General features: G+C 31.9%; 1 protein-coding gene across 4 annotated transcripts; it reads right to left on the bottom strand.

Moving 5' to 3' along the window:
• Positions 1-119: 119 nt before the first annotated feature.
• On the bottom strand, positions 120-21,604 carry LOC126833873 (dynein heavy chain, cytoplasmic). Of its 4 annotated transcripts, XM_050565433.1 has the most exons (64): positions 21,322-21,604; positions 20,952-21,221; positions 20,792-20,891; positions 20,555-20,728; positions 20,224-20,479; positions 19,754-20,161; positions 19,571-19,692; positions 19,272-19,509; positions 18,810-19,118; positions 18,380-18,515; positions 17,935-18,134; positions 17,677-17,850; positions 17,580-17,606; positions 17,181-17,516; positions 16,708-17,112; positions 16,515-16,636; positions 16,274-16,457; positions 15,932-16,192; positions 15,643-15,868; positions 15,304-15,563; positions 14,983-15,192; positions 14,635-14,781; positions 14,289-14,461; positions 13,474-14,212; positions 13,130-13,412; positions 12,792-13,049; positions 12,165-12,399; positions 11,914-12,100; positions 11,729-11,852; positions 11,575-11,663; positions 11,424-11,453; positions 11,004-11,239; positions 10,753-10,930; positions 10,315-10,539; positions 10,086-10,243; positions 9,782-9,992; positions 9,425-9,584; positions 9,154-9,341; positions 8,973-9,091; positions 8,752-8,911; positions 8,237-8,692; positions 7,961-8,152; positions 7,455-7,635; positions 7,144-7,388; positions 6,482-7,055; positions 5,979-6,177; positions 5,786-5,903; positions 5,466-5,681; positions 5,231-5,386; positions 4,983-5,156; positions 4,738-4,902; positions 4,353-4,650; positions 3,902-4,290; positions 3,436-3,834; positions 3,066-3,358; positions 2,776-2,989; positions 2,519-2,713; positions 2,244-2,449; positions 2,005-2,135; positions 1,606-1,937; positions 1,344-1,541; positions 944-1,121; positions 783-879; positions 120-724 (listed from the first exon to the last, which is right to left on the bottom strand). In XM_050565433.1, exons 2-64 carry the CDS (start codon positions 21,214-21,216, stop codon positions 553-555), a joined length of 14,091 nt encoding a protein of 4,696 aa, XP_050421390.1. In that variant the 5' UTR covers positions 21,217-21,221; positions 21,322-21,604; the 3' UTR covers positions 120-552. The 4 variants fall into 4 exon arrangements, with proteins under 4 accessions (XP_050421390.1, XP_050421392.1, XP_050421391.1 ...); XM_050565435.1 differs by lacking the exon at positions 11,424-11,453; XM_050565434.1 differs by lacking the exon at positions 17,580-17,606.
• Positions 21,605-23,400: the final 1,796 nt, after the last annotated feature.

Here is a 23,400-nt window from a genome sequence, read left to right as displayed (position 1 = left end):
TTATCGAATAAATAATTAAGAAAAGTAGGATTTTTATTAAAATTCTTTTAATAGTAAGCTTTTAACATTTCATATATGTACAATAAAAAAATAGCAATAAATAAAACATTTTACAGCACATAAAAATACATGAAAATAAATTTCAATAAGTAACTTGTATTACAATTAATTTTTTCAGAGATAACAACAGATCTCAACATTATTATTACTATTTTTTTTTTTTTAAGGAATTATAACCAAATACAAACTGAGCGACAATAAATTCAAACTATAACATTAAGCCTAAAAATATTATTTTATCTATTATAAAAATATGTTGATTATAAAAATTGATTTATTAATATGATAGAACATAAAATTAGACAAGTAATAAAATAAGTTAATAAATAATATGCATTCACAGCTATTTGAAAGATTTGTTTAGGATATTATAAATATTAAATAAATGGCACCGTGCTTTGGGACCACGACATGATAAAGATATTTAAAGTACAATGCATTATAATATAATTCAATAAATTTATATATTATATTAGTATGTGTATATTTTACTTAATTTAAAGCTGTAGACGTTAGCAAAGCAACTCCTCTTTCATAAAACGTATGATGATCTTGACCAGGCGCTACATCTAACTCCACGGTAAATAACAATTCTGAACGAGTTGAATTCAAATAGACCGGCAAAGACAATTTATTGGGTCTCAAGCACTCTTCAGTTGAAACACTAAAAAATAAAACTGAATTAAAACAGAACTTTTTTTTTACATATTTAAAAAACTTACTGTGTCCACCGTAGAAGTGTTACAGGTAGATCTGTCATTATCGACGAAGTTAACAATAATTGGTTGTTACGACACTGAGCACCCTGTAGCTTAAGACCTAATAACCATGTAAGCGTGGTTAAAAACAAGTTAAACTAAACAATTGTTTTAATTAAATTTACCAATAACTCCAAAGCTGCACTCATCTTGTTTATCTGCATCATACTCAAATGTATCCGTAATAGTAACGTCCAAAATTAACTCTTCCAAAGACCACGAGTTTGCCTGAGCAATACATTGTCTAGTGGCTGTAATGTAAGCTTCTGGATTTAAAAGACCACCAAGCCAAACGGGGAAAGACTGTAAAAAACGAATAGTTAATAAAAATAAATAAACGTAAGTAGTGTACACTACAAGATGTCAGTTTTTTCCTATTTCTGAGCAAAAAAATGAACTGTGACCTTACACCTTAATAATATTATCATAGATTAAATAAAGTATGAATAACGCTGGTATGTGGATGTGTTGTTGTGTTGCCAAACTCATATATGTAAATCTAAATAAACAAACAACAAAACTTACTTTTATTTGACTTGCTCCACGCTGTGAAACTAGTTGCGATACTTGTTGCAATTGTTTAACGCGCTGGCTAAAATCAGATATCCACTGTATAACTGTACACCCGTTGGGTACTGTGTACCGACGCCACCCAGTCGGTAGTTTTCCTTTAACTAAATCACTCAATAAACTTCTGTGATAATTAGTTTGTTTCTTGTCGCCCTGAAAGAATAAAAATTCAATAAAAAAACTAGAACCAACTAAACAATTATTAATTGGAATTTACTTGGCATATAGCGGCTACTTCGTTCAAGTCGTGTATGACTTCCTGCAATAACTTTGAACCAAAGTTCACTTCTCGTTCAAAGTAACGGTACAAGGGATCTTTAATATTTTCTACTGTACGTTTCAATGTCTGTAGTGATTGGGGCAATAATTGAAGCCATGTAGTGGCCGAATTGTTCAATGTCCTCATCCAAGCCGGCCTTCCATCTGGTGTTGGCAAACCAATGCTGGACTCAGGTCCACCATCCTTATTTACTTGATCAGTAACATAAGCGAGTTCGTCTTCATCTTCAAGCTGCTGCATTTTCAACAATTTACTTACCAAGTCAGTACCTATATAAATACATATTGTTATTTTTTTTTATCTTATATGCTTTTTAAATGTGTTGCTGACACATACCTCTAGTAGTCAGGAGTACTTTTTCAGCATTGTTCGGCAATCCTAACCATGATGGTGATTGTCTGTCTGATAAGTTTTCAATCCAATGCAAAAAATGGTCTCTTCTCGATCCATTAGGCATTGTTATTTGTCTAAATAATATTTGTGTTTTTATTAAAAATAATAATTATAGCAAATACATAAATTCAAATTTTCATGTTAAAATAAAACATTTATTTATATACTTTCTATTTAATTACCTATTATCGTCTCCACCAACACCATCCACATTAGCGACCAATGCAAAACCAGTTTCAAAACTGCGAGGGGTGAACAATTTACCTAAAAATGACGCTAGCAGTCTTTGATCGTAGTCGTTATCAATTTTACCACCATAAATACACTGGGACAACAATGTGACCAATGCATCCCAAGGAATTTTTTCAGGAGGTAAATTTGTGCGGTTCTAAAAATTATACATATTATTTTATTTAAATTCAATTAGAACAAAAATAGTATATGTATTTTTAAGTACTTTAGCCGTTGTTTCTATCCAAGTATCTAGTGTGTCACAAGCTACTCTAAGATCAGATTCGTTGAATTCATAATGTTTAGCCCAACCGAGTGGAGTGTAGCGTAAACGCTCTTGTACAATAGCGTGGAACCATGCAAGTAAAAAGTACAGTCTGGCTCTTTCGTTGGGTACTTTCATCATTCGAGATGCTGGAATCTAATATAGAAAATTGTTTTATTAAATATATAATAATTCAAATGAATTTCCGGCATACTTACAGTATTAAATGTACGGATCAAATTGGCTTTCACACCGGGGGGTGGTTCAAAGACAAATATACGACCAGCTCTTAACAAATTCACAGGCACACCAGGGTTGATTTCCATAGTTAGGAACAGTCTAAAGTTGGTATGCGGTTGAAGACTGTGTAACTTTTTCTCCAATTGTACTAGCCATTGAGGAGCTAAATGTACATTTTTCAACAGTACCCATCTATATTAAGAAATTAAAATGTCATGTTAGATGTTAAATTGATGGTTAAAATAAATTATTTATAATTTTATAATACCGTCCAAGACGAACAGCTGAATTTATAGCGTCAGTGGCTTGACGGAATCCTTCAGCCGATCCAATGGCTACGGATGACAACGGCTGACTATTTTGAGCAGCGAGGTCATCCACACGACCAGAAGCATCATATCCCGAGACTGAACACAATAATGCTGGTACACTACAATCTAATTCGTTCAAAACTATTGTTGACAAATCCGGTTCACGTTCAGCTGAGGAAAGTAAATAAGCTCCAAATGTCGCTTCGACGAATAGATATGCTGAAGCCACGACTCTATCTGGTCTAAATGCCTGTAATAAAAATAAATTCCCGAGTTATTAATAACATTTTGGTAACTTTTATGATCTTCATGTATAGTAAGATTTACTTGAATAGCAAGAAGTTGGTACATTGCTGTCGCTACAGGACTAAACGGAGTTTGTTCGTCCCAAAGTTTAGGTACGCATTGTTCTGGTGTGTTTTGTGCTAGCCAAGGTCCAAATTCAGGCATTTCTTCGACACGTTCTTGTAGATGTTTAAATGCTGGAATTCTATGTGACAACCTTACCATAGCTTCGATCTGATCTTGGTTTAAGCTACTCAGCGAACCTTGCCCTGACGAATTGTTAGAACTCAAAACTCCTTCTTTGCCACGAAGGAAAAATTGGAATTCAGAGTCTAACGTGTTACCAATAGAAGTACCCTTCAAACTTATTCGACACAAAAGTATTGCAAATGTTAACCGATCATTATGTAACATGCCCCGAGCTACTCTCTCGTAACACACCTATAAAATCATTCAATTATTAATAATAGCTTGTACAGATTAAATTAGAGGTAAAAAAATATCTTACTGAAAATAGGTCTTTTGTGACAATATCTAATCGCGATGTATGATCGGTAACAGATGTTAATCTTGGATTGGACAAAAGTACAGAACTAAATATTTCCAAAAAGAATTTCAACGAATACTGATAAAGGAAATGAACTTGATTCAAACTATCCATAGTGAAATACATGTTGCTACAAGCTTGAGCCAATGGTTTATACTGCTGAGAAACAGTTTCAATTTCAGCAATAACTTTATCAGTTTCTTCTACTTTTTTGCTTATATCGGCTGCTTCTTGTTTAAGTCTTTCCAATGTCGTTATTACAGAATCATTATCCAAAATTTTACCCTTAGCTTCGTTCAATGCTTGTAATAGTGATTTTTCTAGTTGTCTCAATCTCAAATGGAATTCACCTAAAATTATTTTCATTAATACATTATTGTACACGTGTTTACTAATGTTTAAGACAACAAACCTTGAAGTTTAAGAAGGTCAGACCGTTTGGTATCAATGTCAGGACGTTCAGCTTTCAAAACGCGATCTAAACATTGACTCTGTAATGATGATCTGGTAACTGTGAAATTAACAAACATAACTCTTGAACAAATGTCCGGCGAAAATTCTACAGTTGGATCACGTGTAGACAGGAATATAACAAATTTGGGTGACAAATCTATGTCTTGATCACCCAGAGTAATTAATACACGACCACCGGTGCGACGTAATTCTCGATTCAATACAGGATTTAAAATCGGATCATAATTTTCAACATCCTATAAATTAAATCAAATATAATATAAAACATCGAATGGCATTGCAAACAAAAAATCATTGATGAAATGTATTATTTAATAACTTACCTGTACTAGAAGGGGATTTCCAAAACGTAAAGCGGATTCGAGATTCTTTCTGAAGGAATCGTCAAGGAAACTAGTTTTTGTTATCTTTGCATCTGCATATTCTTTTAATATAAATTCGGTTGCTTGACCTGACGGATCAATTATTAATGGATATCTGTTGTACCTCTGAACAAATAAAAATAACCAAATTTAAGTTTCAAAATAGAACACACACAATTAAGGGTTATTTAGTATTATATAGTAACCTTTAACATGATTGCGTTCTCTGTACATAAATCATCAGTAGGTAATGAATTAGCATGCCATCGGAGCCTTTCATCTGGATTAGACAAATATTCGGTTAGTGCAATATCAGATCTATATTGGATTCCTGCTAAGTAAAGGTGTTGACACCATGTAGTGAATAAGTTTTGACGATACTAAAAAAAAAAAAAAAATGTATAACAATAAATGTTTATAATCTTTTTTAAAAAACATAAAAATAACAACTCACGTGTTGATCAAAGTATCCAGCGTAAGCCAAATATGCTGAAGATAACAGAACATCGCCAATAATTGTGGCCATCTGGGATCTAAATGTATCTCTTGTACTTTCCCACCTCTCTCTTTCGATAACCAAAGATTTTAATAAAGCAATAGATCGGTCAACCTGAGAAATAATTTTCACAAACAAATTAGTTCAATCAATTCATATTCATAATATGCATTTTATAATATTATATGTATACTTTGCTTTGGACATTCTCCAAATCGGACTTGATTGCTTGAGCTTGAGAAATGAGCTGAGCATATTCTTCTTGGTACTCTGTGATAGTCTGTTCCAGTTGAGAAATAAGTGCAGTTGTTTCCTCATTTTTAACTTTATTGTCTGACGCTTGGGTTTCAAGTGATTTTAGCTCATCGCGTAATGGCTCTACTCTCTTTAATACATCTGCATAGCTGACCTGTTAAAAATATTTAAAAATCAACACAACTCTACAACAAAACCATTACTTTTTATAGTTTTTAATCACTTATAATTCTTAACTAATAATAATAAAAACTATACCTGTGCTATTGCCCACTTAACCATAGGACCACAAGCCATACTAGCTCTATTAACTTTTTCAAATGTGTAGTCTGGATTATTTAAATAATTGATATGCATTTTCTTACGTACGTCATCACTACAAAAAACAAATTAAGATGTATTACAAATGTTAGTTAACCAATGTTAATTAAAATATAATTGTTTTTCTTACGAAATGTTTTCCGTGCTGAAATTGGTAACAATTGAATTTATAAAGTTTTCTCTCATAACAACTGCTCTGATTGATTTCCAATCCGATGCATTTTCCCCAAGCAGTAAACATATGGACTCTAAAGCTAATTTCACAACTGCAGGAGGATTAGCCATAGACCGTACTTCCACTAACTGCTGTTTCTTAATTTCCTTGACAGCTAAAAAAAAATTATATTTACTTTATTTTTTTTTTTTTATACTTCAAGAATTTGTTCTAATTTATCAATTGCCAGGTGGGTTTAACAACTCTATTTGGTAAAAAACTAGACTCATTTTACCAGTAAAGGAATTTTCAGTAGGATGGTTTCAGGGAGATAACTATTTCTTTCTACAGATGGTTGCCTGAGCACAGAGTAAAAAACAGCCAGCAACCAAATTTTTTACCGTGACTAGTGTATAGAATCTATTATATAGTTGCGTTTGGGGACATCAATGAATTTCTAGTAAACAATAAGCAATTACCTTGCTGAGCATCTAAAACAGCAGGTTCGACATGTGCGAGATCGGCCATGACATCTTTTCGCTTTTCTGCTATTAACACTTGCTGTGCTTTTATCTGCTCTTGTATTTCTTGAGATTGTACTTTTCGTTTTTCAGCTTCATGTTGTTCTTTAAACATCTGTTGCAATTTTGCATTGGCTGCTTCGTTCTTAGCATTTAGCTCGATTGACTTGACTGCCAATGATTTTTGCATCTCTTCTACTTGCTCCACAGTTTCAGCAATTTTTGACAAACCCACATTCAAATGAAGTTGCTGCTCTTCAAGTTCTGCTCGCTTTTCTTTATGCAACTTGACAAAGTGATTTATAAAATCCAAGTAATGCCTTGGTGTAATTGCCATAGTTCTTGAACCTCTTTTCACTAAGCGGCTATTGGCTTTATGTAGGGTTTGATGAACATAAACAAAAGCATTCACAACCGCACTACGATAATCAGGAATACTAGGTACTAAGGAACATGCTGATGGGAAAAAATCGGGAGCTTTCCACATAGGTGGCCCATCTAAATCAACGGCTCGAGTAAATTCTTGACCAACCTATTAAAATAGTAAAATAAGATAAAATACATAGCTTAGACGTCTGGTCTTTATATGTTATCATCAATCATAAAATGTATAATAGTACTTGGAAAAGTGCTGTGTCAGACCAGTCTCCAAACCAATTAAGTACACATCTGTTAAAAAGTGCTGGAGATGTAGCAGCTCTGTCTTTCAATCCTTCTGAACTGGGATTCATTGTGAATACAACATGTAAATTTCTCATTACTTGCCCAGTGAACCATTTATATAATTCTTCATTAGAATCTAACATCAAACCTTCTCTTTGACTTCCTTCTTTACATTGTGTCATCAAAGTAGTAAACTCGTCTCCTAAATATTTATAATGAAATGTTAATATAAAAGAATCTAAAAACTCTAATAATAATTTTTAAATACCTTCAAATAAACCAGGAACTTCTCCATTAGCCAACAAAGTATTCATACGCTCAAGGAATCCAGATTCTAATACATTTGATTCATCGAGTATAAATGTTATTTTTTCGTTTTTACAGCCAGATCTTCTTAACACTGCTCTTAAATCCTCATCAAAATCTTCACTTGTATATTTATTATGAACCTGTAAAAATAATTATTGGAAAATGTAAAACTTCAAACAAAAAATATGTAATGAAAAACTCATTAGATAATAATCCAGTGATTTAATAAAACATAACAATTAAAACCATAATCTTTATCTTTTTTTTTAATGTGTATAATACAAATTATTACTTCACGAAAGAAAATTAAAACAAGTTAATAAATTATCTCAAACAAATAAATGTTATTATTTAAATTATTAAGATGTATAAATCAAAAAAAATTAAAAATTGCCTAATTTGTACACAGGCTTTCTGTGACCTATATGTCAAGCCATAATAACAATAAAACAATTATACACTAACTCTTATTTGGAATACTGAAAGACCATTCATAAATGCTACAAAACGGGAAAGGGTAGTTTTTCCAGCTCCAGATACACCAATTAATAACAAATGGCCTTGCGGTTGTCTAAATATTCTGTCTATCCTTAGTACGTGATCCAAAACTTCATCAAACAGTACTATTTTGACATCTAACTCTTCTTCATAGAACACCTACACATAAATTCCAATAAATTTAATGAACACCTCAATGAAAGATTTAATGGAATATTCATATTATAGTTATAGTAAATATACCTTTAGCCTGGCAGCCACATAATCACGAAGTTGTTTTCTATCGACTGGTACGTAATCTTTGTGCAACCAATTGCTGTAAAGTATTGGTCGCTGCAAGGCTTCTTCTTTGTTGATTCCGGGGAAATGTTTCATGCCTACTATGTCTATATTTTCATTGGTCCATTGGCGTTCAGAATCGTCTACCAAACGATCTTGGAATAGACGTAAGGCCTCATGTGCCCAAAGTCGTACCAAACCATCAACACTTAACGTTTCTAATGGTCTAATTGCTTCACATATTCCCCTGACCCACCTAGTCATTTCTCTGGGAGAATATACATAATGTGGTTGCATGTCTTGCGTAAAGCGTTCTTGAGACGCTAAATAGAATTCGACCATAGCATTTGTGAGTGGTTCTGCATATCCGCGTAGCGTAGGAATTAATCGCAACATTGCTCTGCTGAATGTTCCATAAATCTAAAAATACCAAACAAATATTAAAAAACTAACTAATACACTTTATTTATTGTACTCGCTTGTTTCAAAGACGTTTCGCCTGGGTAATCAACATAGATTACTGGAACATGACGCAAGAATCTGTGAGACAATGGTTTTCTGCCAGGGTCTGTTGGGGGATTACAAGCACCAACAAATTGTATCCTCTCCAAGGATACCCACGCTTGATCCCCAGTTGGTCTGTTGACGTTAAAAATTAATTAATTAAATAAATAAAAAGTAAACAATACAAAATCCTTACTTATAAAATCCTCGTCGCTCTACTAGTTGTCGCAAAAATGATATTACTCTTTGAGTGCCATAGTTATCCATATCAGGCAAATTAATTTCATCACAAAACAATACAAGCCATTTACCAAGCTAAATAAGATTAGTAAATGTAATAATCATTGGTACTAAATGAAAATATAATAATTTTATACTTGAATAGGAGACAAGAAAATTCCATTTGGTGTTTTACGATATTCACAATAATGATCAAAAGTTTTCAATAGTAATTCTGGAGTAGTCGCAGATGAAAAATTTAATCCTACAACTTCCATGTCAGGTAAAGCTCTTAAAGCCGAAAACAATGTCATAGTTTTACCAGAACCAGGCGGACCACATAATACTATTTAACATTAAATTTATTCAAATAATTGTTTAAATACAGTAACAATAGTTATAACAATTAACAGGTAAATTGTTGGTTACCTAAAGGTTTATGCTCTGCAAGCCAAGTATATAACAATGTTTCGTGTCGAACTGTGTCCAATGTAGGTACAACAACATCGGGAGAGGCCACTTTATGAGTTTCAACTTCTACTTGTGGAACACGACTAGACCATGGCACCCAATCGCCATGGACATTAATCTAATAAAAAATAATAGCATACAATTTAAAGTAAATTTTATTTAAAAATAATTTTATACCATTATTATTTATATTCATTAATTTTTGCTTATATTATATTTGGATACCAAATCACAACTTTTTAGTTTTTTGGTATACAATTAGGTATTACAAAATGTTATAGGTAAAATAATTACAGTTTTAAAATTAACACTTACTTCATAATCAATAATATTTTCTGTCATTGGAGGTAAAGAAACTGTTGTCACTGATCTTATAAATTCACCTATATCAGAGCGTACTTTAAGTTTTGCATCACCTGCAAAACTCCACAAGATAGCATACACTAAACATTTTGGAATGTACTGCTCTAGTTGGTCATGAGGAAGGGGAAAATCTGAATGAGTTCTGTTATATTGAAGCACATTTCTGAAAAAAAAGTTTTTTGATAATAAATATTAATTTTATATTATGCTCATGTGAAATATTTATATTCATATTTTAAGTAAAAAATTGATATACCTAATGCTTTGATTAATCATAGAAAACAGTGATCCTAAAGCTCTTAATCGTGTAAAATCCATAATATGCTCTTGTTTCATGGCATACTCCAAACAGCGAACAACTAAACCATCAGATGATAAATGCGGTTGTAGCATAGAAACAATATCCAGTTGGAGCTAATGAAAAATTGGTAAAAAAATAAATTAACATTTTATAAAAAAATGTAAATTTTATACATTGAATTTACCTGTAATGATGGTGAAATAAATTGTTCATTGCCGGGTCCAGAGTTCACAGACAAGGGTTGTGGTATAAGAGATATTGAATCTTCATCTCCTTCATCAATTGGTATACTTTTTAACCGCATTAAATAATTTTCAAATATCATTTCAGTAGTCAATACATCTTCACTAAACCATATCATACCACACCGAGATACAGTAGCAAGAGTAGCATACTTCAAATCTTGTACCTAAAGTAATATAAATGTAAAGTTACAACATAAGAATAAACTACAAATAAATGTAAAATAAAATATTATCTATAACAGAATTAAAGAGGAAGGCAATTTTTTTTTTTTTTTACAAATTTGAATCGTTTTAAAAAATTTATTGATTTTAGTAATTAATTAAAAAACATTTATACATATCGTTGCTTATTTAGAAACTCAATCCATCACACAAACCTCAAACATTATCCTGACGTTAGGAGGAAGTGAGAGACGTTCTCCATTAGGTAAAGTTAACAGTTTATTATCATCTAAAACAGAGTTCAAGTTTTCAACCCACTCTGGATCAACATCACCATCAAAGATAATCCACTGTCTCTTATTTATTTCACCACGAACATTATCAACAATTTTTCTAATAACAGTTAAGAAAACATCTTGTTAAACATGTATACTTGAAATTAATAAATGAATAGTAAATTAGTTACCTTAATATATGAGTAAATAAACCATCAGTCCATTCCCTGGTATTAGGATCTAATGCACCGTACAATGCTTCCTTGGATATAGCTTTAGGGTCAATTACGTGGGCTTGACCTTCCATTCCATCCATTCGTTCTAAAGCTTTCAATAGCACTTTCCAAGCACTAGATTTACCTGACCCACTAGGGCCAACCATCATTAGACCGTGGTTTAATTCACATATTTGGTATAGTTGCAACACCTAAATAAGCGAAAGTTATATTACCATTAAATAATTATAATTGGTAAAAAAAAACAAAAAAAAGTTAAAATTAATTTAACTAATTAAATTAAATTAATTTAAAAATACTTAATACAGAAAAAACACATCTATCACTATTCAATGCTACAAACAAAATCACTACAAGGTTCTACCTAGAAAATACCTTTTGTATCCACGTCTCCCCCATATAAACCTTTGTGAGCATGTACAAAAATTTAAAAAAAAAGATTAAGTCATTGCACATTATTTCTTCCTTTTTAAAAATATATTGGGTATATTAGTTAAAATAATTTGTTATCAACAACTTATTTTACCTTTTCCATCCAGGGACCTCCAAGCTCATCATCTTCTCCACAAACATAATATTCTTCTGAACATACTTTTCTAATTTGTTCTTTCAATACTGAAAATTAAAATATAAATAACATGATTTGTATTACTCACAGATTCTGATAGTATGATATTTACCGGTCATTTGGGCACGTTTATACTGTACTTGTGGGAATACATCATTTAGCAATGAAAATAGAAGAGGAATATCCTCAGCTACAAGTTTTGGAACCATGGTTTCACAGACAGATTGAATCAATATCTAAAACAATTACACCTCCTGAGTAAAAATTTACTCTTTATGTTATTTACAACACTATTACCTCTTGTTCTGGCAAGTTCTCTGCAATTTCAGCTTCGTTCAAACTGTGCCTTTCTGTTGTAGCACTGATTCCTTTTATATGTTGAATTCGATCTCTTTTAACATTACCAGCTGATACTAAAACTGACTTTAATGCTCGCAATCCAAAGTCATAATGAGATTGGTTGGAAAGTTGTTCATCACATAATCTGAAAAATATAATTTAACTATAAGCATTACGATTGTTCAATCACATTTTCTGATATAAAATACTTGAAGAAGGGCACGATTTTGCACGCCAACTTCTCGGCTGTACGGAAACCTTGTGAGAACAACATCACTTCAGCTATGAGCTGACGGTCAGGCTTCGTCATCGCTAATGATCGGAATAATTTTTTTAAGTTATCTGGTAGATTTGAACGGCCAGCATAACCAGGATTCATAGTTATAAATATTGCCATGTCGGTAGAAACTCGAACTTGTTTCCCAACAAGTTCCACAGTAATATCTGTTTTAAAAAATATTAATATAATAAAAGCCAGCACAGTGGGGTTGGGCATACTGGGGACTACATATTTACTAAGGTCGCGTTCCTTATTTTAGTTTTTGTTAAAAATATTGACTACAGATTTTTTAGACAATTCTATACATTTTAGCCCTACTGTATGACTACCTTTTACCCGATTTTTAGACCTTAAGCCCTAAAACTTACACCTTAAAAAAGTGAAAATGTTTCCACCCCTTCTGAGACAAAAGGATTTATGTTTTTGTTTTGTAAATGTTTACTGATAATTCTATGTCTAGTGAATATTCCATACTTCTTATTTATGTAAGTTTTTTGGTTGTTAATCTAGATTTTGAAGGGAAAGGGGTGTAGTGTAATTAAATAATAAATCTTACTAGTTTTTTTCGAATCCATTTGAGATTTAAGTGCTTCTTGTATAGTTTGTATTTGTTGTGAAACAGCTGATAACATTCTCTCTTCCAATCTGTTAAACTCATCAAAACAACCCCAAGCTCCGACTTGACACAAACCAACAAATATTCTCCCCATAGCTTGGAAGTCGAATGTTTCATCACAATTGAATACCAAAACAAATCTTCCCAATTGGTGACCCAGAGCTTTAACAGATTCTGTTTTACCAGTTCCAGCAGGACCTAACGAAGATAAAAGTTAAGCTAATTCTTTAAACTCAACAAGCGTAAAAATAATTTATTATAAATTAGTTGACACTAACCAAAAGGAGATCCTCCTAATCTGGCTTCTAAAGCTTGAGTCATAGTCAAATAACAACGATCAGTCAAAGGAGTTTGTACTAATCTATCTTGTACACCGAGATACTCAAATCCATAGTAAAAATTGGCATTAGCCATTTGTATAGTAAGTTGTTTTAAAACATCAGTTTGATGTACATCCAAATAAAATCTCATTTCACACAACCATTCAAAAGAACGAGCGCTACAGACTTTTCTTGATATTAATCTTCTAGTAATCATACGTTTATGAACATATTCATTTATCTATAAACAAAATTAATTATTAGCATAGAAAACTTCTAACAAACTGAAATAATTAAATTACCAAGTATTCAAGTTTCTTTCTTCTCAGGGGAGGCTGTTCTTGCAAAACGGAATCTGCTAAAAAGTTTAATGATGTTTCGACTTGAGCTAAAACATTTTCTAAAGGTGCTAATTTAGGAGGAGCACCGTTTTCGCTTTCACATTGAGTATGAATTTGATGCAATGCCGTTTCAATATCTTCACTCCACAATATTTGAGCTGACAAAACCACAATCTGTGCTTGATATGTATCACACCATTTCATAAATGCATCATGATCGATGGTTTCTTGTTTAAATTGTTTACTATTAGTAACAGCTTCACTCAAACGTGACGCCAAAGTATAACGCATTTCTTTTTCAACCAAAGTAAGCCATTCATTAATTTTTGGATGGTCCACTGTAGAAATAGGGTTACTAAAGATAACTTCCTCTCCTTCACGTGATGCTATACCAAGAATATTAGTAGATGTCTCATCCAAAATGATAGAGGCTACTCCAGCAAACATTTTCTTAAAGTGTTTTTGTAGTCTAGTGATATTTTTACTATTTCCGATTATTTCTAAAAGATCTTCATCCCCGACAAAATAAAACCTTGGAAAAGACATTCTTTCTCTTTCTAAATACTCTCCGAGTGCTTTTTGTATTTTTCCTAATAAATCTGCCAATCTTTCAAGTGACCGTTGGACTCCTTGAATATTCAATACATCAATGACCATTCTTGATTTAGAAACTTTTTTCATCAGACCCAAAAAGTCCGAACTAAAGATAAATATAAGAAAAAAAATCAAGTTATTGATTATAATACATTTGAAACTGAAAAAATTAATTATCTTACCTTATATTGTGAAATCTTGATGTTTCCACAGGCAATAAAGTCTTGATATCGGCACTTCCAGAGAAAATACCTTCCAAATAAACCCATCTACGCTGAACATCGATCCAAACATCAAAAAGAGTATTGATGCGGTTTAATTTTTCTTCCCAAGTCAAGGCTTCTTCCTCAAAAACCTAATAAAAAATTTAGTATTTTATACTACAATTGTAATAACCAAGAACTATAAAGTTTACAAAAATTATCTTACAATTTTAACAATAAATTTCCTTAAAAAAAAAAAAAAAAAATCCCAATTTAATTCTCAAAATCTTAATTATATCATAAAATGTATTACACCACTAATTACCTTGTAGTAAGGAGACAACTTCATTGCTGCTACAGAGTTGATGTGTTCTTTAACAGTATTGAACAGTTCATCCCATCCTCTTATCAAACGGCACTTATTCTGATAATTTATTAAATCCAATGAATATGATTGCCATGTATCCCGAACCTAAAAAAAAAAATACTTTGTCTATTAAATTACTTAAAATGAATAATTAATCTAAAACCCAACTATTTCATGAAATATAAAGTGGTAATTACACATTTTAAATAAATGGTGCAGTTAAAATAATTCTACTATACAATTTTAATAATTTATAAATTATTATATATTGGTATTACTGTACATAGATCGTCTTTTGATATTTACTTGTTTAAGAAACTCTTCTAAGGCCATTTCTCCTTGAGCAGTCATTATGATATCTTTAACAACAGCTTCGTTGGCTTGCAAATCAACATCCCAAATTTGTCCTAAAGTTACATCTGAAAAAGACCAGTTTACTCTGAGTTTACGCATCAGCTGCTTCCAATGGCGATCTTTCAATGCTTCAGATTTTAATTCAATCACGGTCATGTTCACCTGAAGAAATTTATATTACATACAACAAATTATATGAAAAAAATTTATAATATTGACATAATCTGTAGTTTAATTAAAAAACCTAACAAATCTAAAACTAATTACACTCACCTTCACGTAACTTTGCAGCAGTTTTTTGACATATTCATAAGATGAATATTGCCTAAATCGAGCAGGTAATTCTTTCAACTGATTAGTCAAACCATCCAATTGCTGACGTAGCTTCCTTGGTTGCACTGATAACCATGGTTTTTCTCTGATCTCATCAATCTGTACCCATATTTTTGATAGTTCAGACCATACCCCTTTCAAGTCTTGCATTTCTTCAAATACTACTATCATGCGGTCTTCTGCACTAGACAATGCACTTCCTATTCACAAGATTAATGTTTGATTAAACACTTAATTCACTTCCTTGAAATAATGTATAATAAAAAATAACAAATTTACCAGCTGCGTCTTTGAGTTCCAGGGCTTCCTTGGCTTTCGTTACGTTATCTCGTTCTTCCTTAATACGAGTGAATTTATTTTCAAATACTTGTAGTTGAGACAAAGCATCATCAGGTTGGGTGCTACCGGAAACCGGTTTACCCTGCTCCCATTCTAAGAGGAAATCGTTAGTTCTTGTCTCCACCGCTTTATTTTCAGCAATTATCTTCATTTGTAAACTTTGAACCTAAAATATAAATTAAATTAAAATAAATAATACAGAAAAAATCAATATATATAATTATGTTACTTGAGTTTGTATAGACTTGTCTTTCCGCTTTATGATTTCATTAAATGCACTCCATTCACCTTCCACATTATCTAAATCAAGCCAGTTGCTAGGGAATTGGAAACGCTGTCTTTCTAAAATTTTCTGACCTTTTTTATAAAGATCTACTTGCTTTTCCCAAGCCTTCATACTACGTTTTAATGACTGAACGTAAGTAATAAATGATACAGCATCCGATGTACTTGCTGCTTCAATAGATTGTTTTTCCATATCATTTCGTGACTGTAAAAAATTTTAAATTCAAATTGTTACAAAAATTGTTAAAATTGGTTACAACCAATTTTCAAAAGTGAAACTACTCACTTTAGCAACTTGGACATGAAATTCTGTCATACTGTTACCGAGTAGACCTCCAAACTTGTTCAAAATTTCTTTATGCCAAGAATCATATTTTAAAGCTACTTTACTTTGAACTTTGCCATATTCTATGATGAACGGCCCCAAATCTTTTCGAGTCTCAGTAGTGTCAAATGTTTTACGAGATTTCCTATAATATATAAAATTAATATATGTGAGTTATAAACAAAAATAATTGTAATCTTACTGAATATCATTTAAATATGTCATCCAAATATTGATATCTTCTCCCATTTGACTATACAAATTGTCTGCTTGTAAATCCCACAATGACTGGTAAATTAACCACTCGGACATGTATTTTTCAGCCTATACAGTTATATTTAAGTATTCATTATGTTTACACTATTTTTTAATTAAAATATTTAAATAAAACCTACTTCGTTTATCTTTTTTTCCATTGCATCAAATGCCGCTGTTAAAGCAGCTTCGCCGGATGGTAAATTAGCCAAAAGGTCTTGATAGGTTTGTGACGTTGGTTGGTCTAAACCGACTTGGTATCTAGAACTTTGTAACCTAACTTGAGATGTTACTACTGCTTGCCAGGCAAAGAACTGTTGCATAAGTTGAACACGTGCTTCACATAAATTAGGATATAAATAAATAGTTTGATTTGTTATTCGGACTTCAAGTATCTGAACTTTGATTTGAGGGTCACCGCCCAGTTTGTTGGTTGGTTGAGGTGGTGCGTCTGTGTCCATACTCAAATCTTTCTTTTTTCCCTCTAAAGCTTCAGTCCATGCCTGAATACCAGCTTGCAGCCTTGCCGATAAACTTTTCTCAATCTTTAATTTATCAAATAACATAATTAAATATAAAATTAACAGTAAACTAGTTTTAATTTAAATCCTACCTGTTGGTCAAGGCGAGTAACCCAAATGTGTAAATTTGAATATTGTCGTAATGAGAGATCGTCTACAGCTCTTTGAATTTTGGATAGAATATCTGCCAAAGTACTTGCAGAATAAGCACATGTTTCTAATGATTTGACATCTAAATCAAGTTGCTCTTCAACTACTAGTAGGTCTTCAACTTTTTCTTGAAAAGCAAGAATTTGTTCAGCATACTTTTGTACATACTGGTCTAATTTGTAACTCTCCCAAACCATTTGAATACCTTCTGCAATAAGTGCTTGGGTATCTTTGTGTAAACCAGCTATCAAAGGTACAATACTGGTCTTATCTTCAGTCTGTAAAAGTAAAGGTTTTTTTTAAGATTTACAGTCAAACATGACATTCAAATCAAACACTACCTTAAGGTAAGAATTCCTATTGATAAGCTAATTTAAAAACCATATATACAAATATTTTAATAATAATATTTAAAAAAAAATAATAATAAAAACTTACTTTATCTAAAGTACATTCATAAGTGCGAACACTTTCTCTCAGAGAAATAGCAAATGGATACAGTTGGTTGGCTTGATGAGCTTTGTTTACAATAGCTAATGGCACACGGAATCCTAGATTTTTTAGGTGCCTTACTTCTTTTGAAAGTGTAATTATTTCTGGTAAAAAGTTTACCTAATATACAAAAATAAAATGACATAGATAAAAACAGTTATGCAAATAACTTTAAAGTAAAATAAAATTTTTTTTTCAATTTACCCTTAGCTTCAACACATTTCCTCTACCAGTTCTTGATCTTGTACTCTCAATAGTGAATATTCTACCAGATACACCCATGTTCCTTTGTTGAACACCCCGTGCCCAATCATCAAAAATATCTCTAGTGTTCAATTTTAACCGAAAGCTATCTCCATCGGCTTTTAATTTCTGACCTTCCAAATGATCTTCCCAACCTTTACCTAAATTTCATAGACACAAAAAAAATTAACACTATTAATTAATAGTTTTCACAATTAAATTTTAACTAAATAAAAATAAATATATTTATACTTTGTTAAATAAAAGCACATCTTTATTTATTTCACTTACATTTTTAAACTATTACGTAGTACCTACGTAATAATGATATTGATAATGGTATATGTTGACCTTTTCACAAGTACAAATCATTTTAAATTTATTTTTTTATTTTTTATCTACATACCTAAAACATCCTCAACTCGTCGCAAATATGCTGAAAGTTGGCTGTCAATGAGTTTTGCCCATAGAATAGATCCGGCTACTGGTGGTATATCTTGCTGGTGACTCAAAAAGTAGGCTTTGCTTTGTGGGTACTGGGTCTAAAATATAATTTTTTTTTAAAAACACATTACTATTAAATAGAGTGTCATTTTTTCACATGTACACAAAACATACTACAAAACCAAATGTCCGAATCGTAAGTGTACTCAAGTAGTTTGTGAATTTAATGCAAATTAGTAGTTCATAAAATTCGCACAAGTTTGTGAATATCCTTGTATACATTATTCGTACATTCTTTTTCAAAAATACATAAGAAATTTGTGTACTCATAGAAGAAATTCAATTAAGTGACCATGAGCTCTACTATTAAATATCAAAATTGAACATTTTACCTTGAATTTATCATGGAGAGCTTCAATATCTTCTTTGACTTTATTGATGAGTTGCGTTTGATATTCCCGTATTGCTCCACGAATGTGAGGGCGCACAAACAAAGCGTTGAATCGAGAAAATATACGAAACATCTCATTAGCATTACGAGCCGTTCCTAACTGATCTCTAAGATGTGCAGTAATTCTAGCTTCGACTCTGTCAATACGTTCTTCGTAACGGGCAACTGCAGCTTCCCATGCTTCAACTCCTTCACGACTAATGTCTAGACAGTCAACCACTTTAATATTTTCATAAGCGGAATTTACTTCCTATGCAAACATAAAAATATCTATACTATAAAATATTCTTCGCCAATCAGCAATATTACAATTAAATTATTAATAACATTCTTTAACTTCTAATATTTAAACAATATGTTACTCAATTATAAACTCTACATTCTTAAATATTTATTTACATACCTCAATAGCACTAGTATCTGGGGCAGGTGATAAAGAAACAGGACCTTGATCTTGATCTTCCCGTATTTGCGATTGTTGAGCAGTTGGCCGTAGTACCCTCATTATAACAGCTTGTAATTGTTCGTGTTGTTGTCTAAACTTTCTCATGTGTTCAAGTCTAGTTTGTAATCGTTTATGATCTGGTTGTATTCTCCAAACTACTTTAAATGTTTCATCGCGTTTCCGCTTGACAACATCTCTGAAATACACAATAAAATTAGTAATTTATTACAAATGTTAAACGTCAAATTTTGAAATACCTCAAAATAACTTGAAGTTTATCAAATTCATCATCGTATGCCGTGAAAACATTAAAACACTGCAACATTACTTTTTCAAATTCATCAAACGGTATATGCATTAAAAATCTTGTACCCAAAACCTAAAATTAAATATTGTTGTCATTAATTAATATATTATTATAAAAATATAAACAATCTTACTTTTAATAATTTTGACAATAAATCCCTGGAAATTGCTTCGACTAATTTTAATAATTTAGGTAATGGATATTTTGTGCTACGAATTTTACGTAAATGTATAAAAATATGTTCAATAGCAACACGGATCCTATCTAGATCAGTGGCTGCTAACAGATCATTAATAGGAAAATCTTTCATCAAAGTGTTATAATCATTAACAGTTGCTAAAGCCGTCTTCAAGCCAGTATCACTGTCGAAACTAACTGTGGCATGAAAACGCTTTCCATGTTTTAAAATCTCTAACGTGAGTCCAACTTCTAAGCTTTCACGCTTTTCTTGTATACGATGTAGTGCTCTTTCTTTGTTTAACCAAAAACTTATTTCTTGCAAAGCTGTTCCATTTAATGGATCCCTATCCAAATTGGTCACCTAAAATACATAACTGATAATATTTTTTTTCTATTTATACCTGAAAATTGTTTATATATTACTTTCTGTATTTCTTTAATCCAACGATTAACACCAGCTTGAAGTTGGTTTAAGAATTTTGAGTCTTCTACTAATGCTCCAAAATCAGAAACCTTAGGCTTACGATTTTCTTCTGCACATTTGCTAACCATTGCTAATATGGTAGGATTTATGGTCAACGTGACTTCAGGAATATCAATATTTTGTTGTAAATGAAGCAACCCCATTTCTAGCTCAACCATAGTCTTTTCAACAGAAGGAGCCATTTTATCACCATCCCTAAAAAAAAAAAATTAAAGAAAAATAAAATAAAAAAGTTTTAACCTAATTAAAATTTAAGTAAATAATTAATACCTGTCAGCTCTTCCCGATTCTTTCACATAACTTTTAAAATATGGTGTTATAGCTTTACTAACTAACGCATGTAATGTCTCATAGGGTGAACCATCATTAAACTGAACAATTCGTACTTGACTTGGAATTGGCTTATCAGCTTCTAATACAGTTCCTCTCTTCATAAAAGATAAGCTATAAAAAAAGCACAGTGCTATTGTTTAAAATCAATTTAGTAGCAAATTTACTAATACATACCTAGTCATTTTTTGATTGGTAAATATAACTTCATTAGATAAATAGAATAAGGGAGGTTCTTTATCTTCATCTCCTTCTGTGCCATTTTCTGTTTCCTCATCTAAAACATTGGAAATCAATCGTTAATACATAATTTATGTATAATATTTTAAAGTAGTACCTTTAAGGGCACTTTTCTGAACAAAAATTGTTGAGGTATTGGAATCCGATATGAACTTCTTAATACATTCAACATTGTTAGGTTCGTCAAATGCCAAATCCAACGCCTCTGCTGTAGCCGCTTTGTCACCATGTAATATAGTAGACACAGTTTTTTTCAGGTAGTCAATGAACACCGACTCATCCATCACAGATAATGAGTTGGGTGCATTTTCATCCATCGACGGCATTGTGTTGACAGTTCCACTATCTAGCGACTCCGTCATTTTTGCTAAAAATTGAACATTGTAAATAAATATCAAATACGTTTAATGTTTTTTTTGTTTTTTTTTTTTTTTTTTTACATTTTTTATAACAATAGACAAAATTACCTGTAAATAACCTGAATGGTGAGTTGCTAAATAAAAAAGGGCCGGTTTTCACATGCTGATAAGAAGGGAAAAACCAAATGTTGGAATTTTGGTTTTAGTTTTTTAGGCACTCGGGCTAGGGTTGTAAAGTTTCTGACTTTGAACGATTACGATACGAGCAACGTCATAACATGGTACACGATTTTCAAACGAAGTAAGCAAATTTGAACAACACTGAGCACAATTATTTGAATGACAAGATAGCACTTTTCTCTGACAGTCGACACTCACGTATCAACGATAATTTGTCAAATGACCGCACTGATTATTCATCAGTAAATGGCAAAGCGCGCAATAAATTCAACAGAGACCAGTGCCGCCAACAAACACCATAATCACCGAGGCCCGGTATTACTATGTACTAAGTATAGGTACCCATACAACTATACAAGACTAAAGCCAATAAATAATAATAATAATAATAATAGTATGTATCTAGCAGAACTCTGTATAATGATTGTATATAATAATTATAATTACTATGTGTATTCACTATTCAGTATTGTCGCATGAAACCTCAACACTTTTACGCACGTGGAATTTCTAATGTTATAATACAGGCTATACGGCTATAGCGAACTGGCGACAACCGTAACCATTATATGCAACATAATATAAGCAATACTCAATAGTTTAGTTTACTAATCACCGTAAGTTTAGAACGACATTAATTTAAAAACTCGTAGAATAAGAATTCAATTTTTTGGAGCGGCCAAAGAATAATGATTGTACATTGACTATTGTGTGTTGCTATTTTTACGTGTCAATATAGCATCAAAAACCAGTACAGCGGGGTAGGTACATATTGGAGCGGGAGAGGTCACAGGTCTTTAGGGATTTTATAAACTTAATGAAAAAGTCACTTTCAAAAAAACGATGCGTATCTGTAGATAATCATTGTCAATAATGTGCTTAAATTTGTATTTTTAGCATTAGGGTGGATATTTTTTGAACCGAATTTGTTGCCTTTATATCGTTGTTGCCTATAAATCGTAAATAACAATATATTGAAAATATTTTTCTGGCTGTTGATTCACTCACATAGTAACCTAGAAATTGACTACAGCCAATTTGTAATTTTTCCCTTTCTTTTTGGGTTTTCCATAAGGCATTAATAAAAAAAAAGTCCTATTTTAGAGCTACCTTCGGTCTAATTTTCAGACCTTAAGTCCTAAAACTTCACCTAAAAAAGCGAAATAAAGAATAACTCACCTACTATTTAGGAGTAAGGGTTTACGATATTTGTATAGTTTGTCAACGTTTTTCGGTAGTACTATGTCTAAAAAAAAACCAGTACAGTGGAGTCGGGGCATAGTGGGGACGGAGCATAGTTGGGACGGGGAGGTCACAGGTTTACAGGAATTTTTAAATCTGAAAGTGATAAAATCACTTTCGAAAAAACGCTTCGATGCAAATCGGTAGTTAGTATTTTCAAGCCAATACAGTCCAAACCAAGCACAGTATAAACCAGCAAAGTTAGAAAGTTTTAAATTAAGGTTCTGTATTTACAAATGAGCATCAAAGCGTTAATTTGAAAGTGATTTTATCCGAGAGGACTAGTACAGTAGAGTATAGGCATAATGTAATCAAAGCAATGAGGAAACGGTGAGGTCACAGGTCTACAGGAATTATTATAAATAAAAGTGATAAAATTGAATAGAATCACTTTCAAATTAATGCTTTGATGCTCATTTGTAAATACAGAACCTTAATTTAAAACTTTCTAACTTTGCTGGCTTATACTGTGCTTGGTTTGGACTGTATTGGCTTGAAAATACTAACTACCGATTTGCATCGAAGCGTTTTTTCGAAAGTGATTTTATCACTTTCAGATTTAAAAATTCCTGTAAACCTGTGACCTCCCCGTCCCAACTATGCTCCGTCCCCACTATGCCCCGACCCCACTGTACTGGTTTTTTTTTGCAAAAACGTAGTGGACCAACTAACACTTATACAATGTCTTCTTATATTTTGTTGGAATGGTCGACGATTCATGTTTAATCGTTTGTACTCCATAGTTTAAATTATAATGGCTTATTC

Source organism: Adelges cooleyi, unplaced genomic scaffold, assembly GCF_023614345.1.
Source record: "Adelges cooleyi isolate 19-005CV unplaced genomic scaffold, UGA_ACOO_1.1 ACOO_flye_CR_arks_rails_tigmint_CR_PRNA_2, whole genome shotgun sequence".
Lineage (NCBI taxonomy): Eukaryota > Metazoa > Arthropoda > Insecta > Hemiptera > Adelgidae > Adelges > Adelges cooleyi.
Note: the sequence above shows the minus strand (reverse complement) of the source record. Positions and strands in the feature narration are given on the sequence as shown.

Coding starts and splice junctions, on each gene's coding strand:
- LOC126833873 (XM_050565433.1), bottom strand. CDS start 21,216: ATGACGGAGTCGCTAGATAGTGGAACTGTCAACACAATGCCGTCGATG. Junction 19,510..19,570: donor AAACTTCAAGTTATTTTGAG/GTATTTCAAAAT, acceptor TGTGTATTTCAG/AGATGTTGTCAAGCGGAAAC. Junction 6,178..6,481: donor TGTTTTAGATGCTCAGCAAG/GTAATTGCTTAT, acceptor ATTTTTTTTTAG/CTGTCAAGGAAATTAAGAAA.